Source organism: Argentina anserina, chromosome 2 (assembly GCF_933775445.1).
Source record: "Argentina anserina chromosome 2, drPotAnse1.1, whole genome shotgun sequence".
Taxonomy (NCBI): Eukaryota; Viridiplantae; Streptophyta; class Magnoliopsida; order Rosales; family Rosaceae; genus Argentina; species Argentina anserina.
This window is the reverse complement of record NC_065873.1, coordinates 12,293,566-12,304,332: the sequence shown is the minus strand read 5'-3', so window position 1 is coordinate 12,304,332 and position 10,767 is coordinate 12,293,566. Positions and strand designations below refer to the sequence as shown.

The window sequence follows — 10,767 nt, the reverse complement described above, 5'->3', positions numbered from 1 at the left end:
CTAAATGTGCTTAACTTCATCATCCTCACTAACCCTTGAGAAGAATTGGTTTCCATTATCAAACAAATAACTTGCAGACATTGGATACACAGTCTGCAGCGGGACATGATTATAAAATGCCAAATTCTCATCGTTGATTCTGTATTGCAGACGATTTTCACACCTTGTAGATGTACTTGATTCATTGTAACTTGGCATGTTTTTTTTTGGACGAAAGATGATATATTGCAGACGAAACAAAGGAGGGATCTACAAACCAGACCCATAGTTACCGAACAGACCAACCCAAAAAACAAGGACGGCCAAACACAAGCAGAAGTAGAAACAAACATAGACCGAGACAAGCATCTGAAAAACAGATTTGGCGGAAAGCCCCGCAATTTGACAACTCGGAACAATGAGAGTCAGCGAAACTAAACCTCCAAACCAGGCCACAAACTAGATCATCCGCGGCGGGCAAGGTAGACCATCTCTTGAGAGAACATGAACCAGGGAAGATGGGGGTCTAGAAACCCTCAGGGCACATCTTCCTACGGGCTAGCGAGGCAACCATATCAGCTGCACCATTCGCTTTTCTGTGGATCCATTTCCAGACCGAAGTTGTAGACCAAATAGAAGCGCGACGAATGCGATCAATTGCCGGCTTCAGACTCCAGTGAGGTGAGTGATCATAACCAGTTAATGCATGGATCAAATTTTGAGAGTCTGACTCAAACAATACTAATTGGAAGTTGTTGTTTAGAGCAAGGTCCACAGCGGCTATCGCTGCCAAAGCCTCAGATTCAAGAGCCGAGGAAGCACGGCCGAATCCAGACGCTCCAGCTACCACGCGGCCGTCAGAGTCACGCGCCACCACTCCGATGCCCATTTGCGTGGTTAGATCACACCAAGAGCCATCACAGTTGATCTTTATAGTACCTAGTGGAGGGGGGATCCAAGATTGAGGGGTTGTGATTGTGGTGATTGATGTCTGAGGGGCGAAACTTATCCAACTTTTGCTGTTTGGGTTCTGGATACTAGGAGGATTACATAGAGGGTGAATCCGAGAAGTATGGCTAGTGTGGATTGAATTTTGATGGTGAGCAGGAGGGTGGTGAGAGTAATTTGGATTTTGGGGTGGTGAAGGGGGGATTGGTGTTTGTACGGTGTTGTCCAGGTCAATGGAAAGACGGGAAAAACGGTTACTGATGGGAATAGTTGCCCTGAATGGTGGGGAGGGGGGGGAGGGCATAGCAAAATTTGGGTTGAGGTGACTGGCCGGTGGACATTGAGTGGTGGTGGGGGAAAAGGTATTTGGGTTGGGGGGAAAGAGGGAGGGGGAGAAGAGAAGGAGCTTGAAAGAGGACTTACAGTGCTTTTTGCATGCAGGAACTCAGAGAAGGCTGCGCTGGCATTAGTAGCAACGAGGAGGGGATCTGGGAGGGAGTTCTGATAGAGGAACATACATCTGGCCTTCCAAATCTCCCATAGAAGAAAAACTACCATGGAGAGAAGGTGAGATCTTGAATCTTTGTTTCCCGCTGCTAGAGACTGAATACTATCCCACCACCTATCAAAAGTACTCACTTTCTCCACTTGAACTTTGTAGCATAATGAACTTGCAAACCAAGTTTTAGTAGCCCAAGGGCAGAGCAGAAGGCAGTGTTCCACTGATTCAGGGTGCACCTCACAAATAGGACAGATAGAGGAATGTGAAATTTTTCTGGTGAAAAGATTTTGTTTAGTTAGAAGAGCATTGGCCATAACTCTCCATAGAAAAAACTTAATCTTCGGCAGAGTATTTATAGCCCAAATAGATTTCTATGAAGTCTGAGCAATGTGATGTGATGTGCTAGCTTTTGATGTATGCTTTCCAGTAGTAATAGAGTGTTGTAGATGATATCCAGATCTAACCGAGTAGTTCCCCGACTTTTCCCCCGGCCAAACTAACTTGTTCTCACTCTCCTCATCCCCAAAGATTACTGCCTCTATAGCTTCAGATTCAGGAGCACTCAGAAATTGCTTGATTGGATTCAGATTCCAAGAATTTGAATCTCTGTCCATTAAATCAAACATAGAGTTAGGACAACTATAAGGGACAAGAAGGATAGGATGTGGATACTTGTCTTCCACCATAGGGATCCATTTGTCCACCCATATACCAATACTCTTGCCATTGCCGACCTGCCAATGAGACCCCAAAAAAACAAGATCTCTACCATGCAGTAAACTACTCCAGGCCCAAGATGCACGCGAACCCTTGACTGCGTTTAAACCGTCGACATGGGGGAAGTATCTAGCCTTGATAATAGTTGCCCAAAAAGCATGAGGGTTTGTGATAAGTCTCCAGAATTGCTTTGCCAAAAGAGCCACATTAAAATCTACCAAACTTCTAAAGCCAAGGCCACCATCAGACTTTGCTTTCCCTAAATTGCTCCAACTGGTCCAATGCACCTTTCTCTCGTCCTCTTTTTGACCCCACCAAAATTTTGCGATAGTAGAATCAAATTCTTTGCATAAAGTAATGGGGAACTTAAAACAGTTCATCGGATACGCCGGGACAACATAGGCTACTGACTTAATGAGGACCTCTTTGCCGGCCAGGGACAGATTTGCAGTTTTCCAGCCTTGGAGCTTATTCTGCAACCTTCCTTTAACATAACTCAACGCATCTTTCTTCGATCTTCCCCACAAGGTAGGAAGACCAAGATACTTCCCTGGGTTGGGAGAGTCAAGGATTTGTAGGATGCCACCAATCTTGTCTCTGATTTCGACCGGAGTGTTCGGGCTGAAAAATAAACTTGACTTGTCATAATTTATTGATTGGCCCGAAGCAAGGCAGTAATGATCAAGTATATTTTTCATTCTCAAGCAGTTTAACTCGTCGGCTCTGAGAAAAAAGAGGGAATCATTTGCAAAAAGGAGATGAGTAATGCTAGGACCCCCACGGCTAATACTGATCCCATCCACCTCTCCAAATTGACTTGCAGTAGAAATCATGGTTGACAGGACTTCTGAGGCAAACAGAAAGAGATAGGGGGATAAGGGGTCCCCTTGTCTCAGTCCTCTTGAAGGGAAGAAAGTCTCACCTGGTTTACCATTCATGGAAACTGCAAATGATACAGTGCTCACACAAGCCATTATTACTCTAATCCACTTTCTGCAAAACCCCATGCACATCATAGTATTCTCCAAGAAATCCCACTCCACCCGATCGTACGCCTTATTCATGTCTAGCTTGAGCCCTAATTCATAGGTCTTAGTAGACTTCTTTAATTTGAGATAGTGGAAAGCCTCATGAGCTACTAAGATGTTATCTTGGATCTGTCTCTCTGGGACAAAAGCATTTTGGTGGTGGGATATTAGCTGGGGGAGCCAAACTTTGAGTCTGTTGGCCAATATCTTTGAGAGAATTTTGTAGGAGAAATTACAAAGGCTTATAGGTCTAAACTGGGAAACTGACTCTGGGTTGAGAACTTTTGGAATTAGGACAATATTTGTGTGGTTAAGAGCTCAGATAGTGTCACCATTGTCCCATATGTCCTTGGCTGAGGAGTTGATAATTACGTTGATATGTTGCCAAAAGTTGTGATAGAATAAACCATTAAAACCATCCGGGCCTGGGGCCTTAAAGTCCCCCATTTGAAAAGCAGCTTCTTTGACCTCCTCTATTGTGACCGGTCTAATCAAATCATCATTCATCTCATTGGTGACCACTCTCTTGATCTGACCCATAGTACTTCTCCAATCACGTATCCCAGAGGAAGTAAACAAAGATTTAAAGTAATCCTCCACCACCAATCTGATAGATGGTTCAGAGGAAACTCAGTTCTCTTCCGAGTCTTTAATCTTTTGGACTCTATTTCTCTGTCTTCTCTGGATAGTTGTCAGATGAAAGAAGCGGGTATTAGCATCACCACATCTCAACCAGTTGATACGGGAGCGTTGCTTCCAATAGAGCTCTTCTTTAGCCCAAAGCTCACCCAGAGTAGAAGTTAGCTCATAAATTACTGGTCTTGGCACATTGTCCTCCCCGCCTTTTGCAGATCTTCCAGTTGGTTGAGACATTGATTGATAAGGCGTTTATTATTACCCTCTTTTCTTTTACTCCACTCAGTAAGAAGAGTGCTGCACTTGTGAAGCTTTTGAACCCATTGTTCAACATTTGTCCCATTAAACTGCGTATCCCAACTATCAACAATGATTTTCCTGCATTCATCAATAGACACCCACGAAGCTTCAAACTTGAACAACTTTGGGTTTTTAGTAAGCACCGGATCAGTGTCAACCAAGATGGGATTATGATCAGACCCCACCCTGGTACAGTGCGACACAGTAGTGTTTGGCCATCTCTCCAGCCAAAGCATGTCAACAATACCCCTATCCAGTCTTTCATAGATGTGCCCTGTCTCGGTTTCCCAGTTGCTCTTCCATGTAAATTTCTGCCCTTTGAAACCTAAATCCGACAAATCATTTGCATCCATGAATTCTCTTAGAAACCTTCTTTTGTTCAGGGACCAGGCATTCCCCCCTTGTTTCTCATGGGGCCAAAGAAGCTCATTGAAATCTCCAACACATAACCTTGGCAAGGCAATATCATTGTTCAGCTCCATAATTTCTTCCCAGAAACCACACTTATCCTCATCTCTAGAAGGCCCATAAAACCAAGAGATTCTGACCGGGTTCTCTCCCTCCTTGGCATGTTTGATGTTGCAGTAGCAGTCTGAATGTTGTAGTTCTGCCGTGGCATGCCTGCATATGTTTGCCTGGTGTTAATCACATACCATGTTTATGACAAAAATATAATGCAGAGTTTATACATACGTACGTATTTCTTACCGTTTATGTTCAAATCATTATTGTAACTCTGATGATAAAAATTGTACTGAAAGGGTTGAAGATTATTAGTTTGCTCTTCGGTGAAAGCCATATCACTTAAGTACATCATCGAACCACTATTAGGGTATTGGTTCAATGCAACCATCTGAGAATAGTTCACATTGTCCACATTGTTGATCGGAACCAAAGCCTGAAAATCATGAATTTGTACTTATAAACAAAACTAGTAAATAAGTTCATGCAAAATTTTCAATAATTCTCAGCAGTAAATCAAATAAGAGTAGTTAAGAGCTGAGAATTAGAGAGATCACACACCGTTTGTGGGGGCATAGAGCCAACCTCATCACTTACGTATTGCTTATTAAACCGCTGCTGCACGTCTTCGATTTTGTGGTTGAGCTTTTTTAAGAGATCAAGCAACTGATTTGTTGAGAAGTCGTTTAGCCTGTCATCTGATGAATGAAACCGAGCTTTGTTGTTCTTCTGGCGCAATTTGGCCGTATCTTTCTTCACTTGCATGATTTGTTTGTTGAAATATTCAGCCAAGTTTTCGAGTTTCCTTACTTTGGCCGACTTGGAGACGAATGTATCAATGATTTGCTCGACCTTTTCAGGTTCTTCAGGATAAATCTCCGACCGAACTAGTTGGCCGTTAGGTTTTTTCTCATAAACGATAACCAGACACTGCACATCACAAAGATTTTTCAATTCAAAAGCCTTCTTCATCAATCCGTTCTTCCTCTTCTTGAAAGTTATATTACGAGCCTTCTCATTCTTTATTAGATCCATATGCATCTTTATATTACTTCCAACCATGATCTGAGAAAAACATACACGAAGATGTGTAACAATCGAACCAATAAAACTAACCCTAATTATGATCATTCAGCATGAATCATTGTATAGTAGTCATCTCATATTTATCGTTATCATTGCATTCGATTAAACTAATTCGTCGGCCCTTACATGAAACTAAATTCTGAAATTATGAGCTTGTAAATTATGGATTGGATTTAGGGAAAAACAAAGTTCAAGTGAAGAAATGTTTTTTTTTTTTTTTTTTTTTTTGAAGAACTTACAAGGTTTCACTCTCTAGAACGATCGCACAGCCCTGCCGACAAGAGTTATTTGACCAGTGCCTCAGCAGGTCTTTATATACGAGATGAATGGCACGCCCGCAGTTAGTCTAATAAACTGAGGGCAAACTAGTCAGAGAACTAATACTATAAATTATAAAACAACAAAAGGTTAACCGGAGGACGGTCTCTTTGAACTTTGAAGGCTCTGCCACCGACCTGCATGTTGCCGGATTACGTTCAACCGGGAAGCTACCCAATGGTTGTGTTTACTTTTTTGCCTTTTTATATAATGTCAATTTACAGGTATGTTTTAACCAACCAAAAATTAATACTGGAATTCTACAATTTTCTCGTTTTGTTTTAAGATTTTAGCAATGCTAGAAATTGATCTAAGGATGGTTTCCTTAGTCATTCGATCCTTTTTTGACTTGGCTGCTTACCTTGGACCTTCTTTGTTGTTTAGATACTAAAATACAAAGAGATGCAGCTTCTAAATTACTCTCTGAGTTTCCTTTTGATAGTTTCTGAATGTATTCCTTCTAGTTGTTGGAATAGAACAAAATTTCTGTTAATGTTATATTCGATCATGTTCGTTTCTTGCACTGCTGTATCAGTTACTACTACTCAAAAGTCTTTTTATGCTACTTTTCTTTATATGGTTGATAACAAAGAACTATAGAATCTATTATGGTATGGAATTTTTTTCAGCTGAAACCTCTTACTTCTGATCCCTGGTTAATGACAGATGGCTTTAACTGTATTCTGAACTTAACTGAAAAATCTGGTGGTGTTGAAAGAGTGAACATCCTGTGTGATTGTTCTTTAATTTCTTTATCTTCTTCTGGTGGCCAATACGCTAGGTGTAACAGGCAAGACCATATGTCTAGAACTTATGAAAAACTTGATAGAGTGGTTGCCAATTCTAGTTGTCTCCAATTATTCTCTTCTAATTCGGTTTACCACTCTTCCAATTTCTCACTCAGACCATGCTCCCTTTCTTTTCTCTCTTTATAACTCCTAGTTTACCATCTAAAAATGCTTTCAAAATGGAAGAAATGTGGCTGAATCATCCCGATTTTATCAATGTTTGGACTTTGGAGTTGTGGTGAAGGAAACGGAAGAAAAATTGAAGCAATAGGTTGATACTGGCCGGTAGGTGTCTTTGCCGTGCCTTTGTGTGTCTTAAAATATTTTTGATTATTAACTTACATGCAATTTGACATCGATAAACTATAAAAGATATATCATAATAGTTTAGGTTAAGTTCTATTGGACTGTGAAAGTAAGTTATGCAGCTGTTATACTTTTGTATATTGACTATATTCTCTACAAAGCTATGGTCATGCACTTTGAGCTCTAGTAGATAACCACTGGCTATCTATTACAAGCTGCACAAATTGAAAAGCAGAGGAGTGATTTATGTAGATGTAGCTTAGATAGGTTTGTGTGTGTGCGCGCTATATCATCCTTTGACTGATGTGTATTGTGTGGTTGGTAATTTGGAGGTACTTGTAGATACTTTTCCTTGACGATACTCTGATTTTTTAAATGCTGCAGGTGAAGGCTAACAGCTCAAATCAACAAGTGTCTTCTGTCCTGTTACTGCGCAGAAATTGATGGAAGGTGAGAGAGGTAGAGATTGATAGAGAGAAAAGATACACGAGAAAATTGCTGGTACCCAGAGACACTTCCCAGCCAGAACTCGTCTCTTCAGTGCATTCAATTCTAGGTCAGTATGTCTGTTTGAATTAGTTTTTTCGATTTAAGCTAATTGTGGTTTTAATACTGTTTATGTGTCTGATATTGGACGCTCTTAGTAATCAAAATATCACTCGGCTAAAAGCCAACACTTGGTTTGGGTTTCATACTTTCATTTCATGTATCTATGCATATTCTAGTCATAATTATATTAATTTATGCGAGAAAAGCGAAAGCTGTTGACAGATGCATGATTTGATGACTTGATCACCTACTTGCTGATTGATCAAGGAAGTGGGTCAAATGCAAGTTCTGTGATCTATAACCAAAGTTGGATTCTCATGCTTGATCAATTGGTAGTTTTAGTCTAAAATATGTGAGTTAATTAGAAAATGATGAATCTATTATCAGTTGATAATTCAGAATATACCGGAAAAAAAACATTTGTCATATGCAGTCGTTGATCATGTCAAGCATATGCACTGACATATATCCATTTCATTCATGATACATGTCAATGTGGAAAAGCTGATCTCCTTCGATAAACTACACATTCTTGCAACAATATGAACAGTCAATTATGAAAATCTCAACCTTTTTTTTGGAGAGAATAAAAAAAAATCTCAACCTTAACCTGGTGTTTATCATGAACGTGGAGATTGTTCGAAAGTATAAGACGCTCTTTTTGTAGTACTAATTGTGATGTTGGATGGTGCAATACATTGCAACATTTTGGTTGGTATAGGTATAATTTGAGCCTGGATTGATCAGCTGCATGTTTTGTTTCGTTTCCATCTTTCTGGTCATTAAATTAACTGCATCAGTATGTTGATAGAGGATGTCAGTTTCTACCGGTTTCTTTCTCCCAGTTACGAAACAAGTTAATGGAACATTGTGTACCATTCTACATTTTCCTTCATCAGACTTAGGGGTCTGTGGTCTTTCTTCCTAGGCTGAGGGTTTGAACTTACCTCTCTTGCCCTGAATCAACTCTTTCATTAGTACTTTCATAACTAGTTGGAAGTTGGAACTACATTACGGTATTTGGTACACAAGCATAATAGCCAACGAAGATTGTTCCTAGCAGTATATAGTAATTAGAAGAAGAGCAGCAGAAAAAGGCTTTAACAGAAGGGCCATCATCGACAAAACCTAAAGAGAGCAAGGTAAGGAGGAAGCCTTCAAGAAGTAGAGCTAGGTGAAAAGGCAAACCCAGAAAGAGTAGTAGCTGAAATTAGAAATTGTGTATGATAATAGTTTTTTTTATCTATTTGACGTTGCATCAATTTTGTGATTATGTTAGTGAAAGAATCAAAGGAAAGGAAGGTTCCAAGCTCATGCTCACGTTTTGTTATTTCACATTTGTACAGTAGTAGCTAATGGTCAACTTATATATTCCTAATTTTTTCCTTATATATATGAAATCGGGAAAACGGACTTAGCTTTTGCATTAACCTTGAGGAAGTTTTAGTTCATTCTGAGAATATAAGTTTTGTTCGCCTAAACCTTGTTCTAAATTAGTTGTGATTTTGATATGTATCAATGTGTGCCTTCATCATTGTATTGAGGATTGGAGCATAAGAACCTTGTGTGAGAGGGCACAATGAAATGCTTTCAACAAAAGTAGTATCATCACAAAACATGAGTGTATTGGTGCTTAAGGTGGTCCGGTTTTCTTCTTTTAATTTAGGGTTTAGGATTTAGGATTTAGGATTTAGCGTTTAATTAATTAAAGCTTATTTTATGCTATAGTACATATATTGGAATTATTAAATTATTTGGATTAAAAGGAACCCAGAAAAATGTTTACTATCTTCCATATATGATGCATTATGATTTGGCTATCTGTTATTATTATTTTGGTGATTTGTGTTGATCTGAATGTAGAGTTTTGGTGTTGAATTTTTGACTGCAATGGAAAGGAACTCAGCAGCATGTGTGATGGAATGGAGCATTGAAGTAGAGAAGGCCTTGCGGTCCATGAAGCTAGGCTGCTCCCTTGAAGCCATATTGAAAATCGGGCCAAAGTTTGTACGGTTGAGCAGAGAACTTGTTCAGGTAATTTTATGTATGCTACCCTTTGATGTCTTTGAATCCTCTAAGCTGTTGAGAATCACTATGAATATATCTCCAATTACATCAAAGAGCATGTTAGCCATTTCTGGTTTGGCAGATATATCAAGAAAACTAAAGGGAAGCAAACAGGTAATGTCATTTGTGCATTCAGAGTCTCACAAAAGTATTTGAAAAGGTGAAGATTCTGGTTGAACATTTATGCCAGTGTACTTCTTTTGCGGCTATGCATGCACAATTTTACTCTTTGCTGTTGCATTATCAGTTCATTTGGTGTCACTTTGTCCAAGGATGTGAATTTTTTTCTGATTCAAGAGTTCAACTTGAGGTACGCTGCCATTCTGAAGTAAATATTTTGCCTTGACGATACTCTGATTTTTAGAGTGTCCATTGTAATATCATTTTAAGAGTAATATTAGTATTTTGGTATTCCCCAGTTCTCTAATGTCGGACTGACATAAAAGTTCAGGCCTTGCCTTGGATCAGAACTGTTTGCTGTTATTGAAACTAGAACCCCAAATGTATTATGTGTGTCAGTAGGCTTCCAATTGTCATAAAATCTTTGACTTCAATTGAGAAACGTGCCACCTGATATTCCAGTGCGGTTCAACAAATTCTACTGCATGATCTATTGTAAACCATCTTTTCTGGAGTCAAGAGCAAGTGGAATACATGAGCAAGATGTGAGCCTATCAAGCTTGGGAAATTGATGACATGTTAGAAAATTATGATTTTCTGTTGACGTATGCAACCAAATGCAGCACAAAAAGAGTAGTAAGCGTGGAAGGAGTTATGATGGGGAGTTTGTGAATTCATTCATGTGTTTTGAACTAAATGACAGAGGACAAGGGCCCTCGAGTTTGCTTGCTTGATGTTTCTGGTTTTCCGGTGGGTAATTGTAGTATCAAATGGTATAGCTGTTGTATTGTAAGCAGGGAAAATGTTGGAACCTGGACCTTCTATTTACTGTCCAGAGTTTCTAGATTTAGCATCCAAGGCATCAATTCCAAACATTATATATCTTTTCCAATGTACATGATCATTGACCTCATGAAGAACACTTTTTTTTTTTTGGTATATATGGTAATAGTTCATTTTG

At 39.5% G+C, this 10,767-nt stretch overlaps 1 protein-coding gene across 1 annotated transcript; it reads right to left on the bottom strand.

Annotated features, from left to right (window-relative positions):
* LOC126783960 (MADS-box protein defh21-like) lies at positions 1-5,922 on the bottom strand. The gene is made up of 5 exons (XM_050509482.1): positions 5,898-5,922; positions 5,134-5,637; positions 4,819-5,008; positions 4,686-4,731; positions 1-202 (listed from the first exon to the last, which is right to left on the bottom strand). The coding sequence occupies exons 2-5, from the start codon at positions 5,632-5,634 to the stop codon at positions 1-3; spliced, it is 939 nt and encodes a 312-aa protein (XP_050365439.1). The 5' UTR covers positions 5,635-5,637; positions 5,898-5,922.
* Between the last annotated feature and the right edge of the window lie 4,845 nt (positions 5,923-10,767).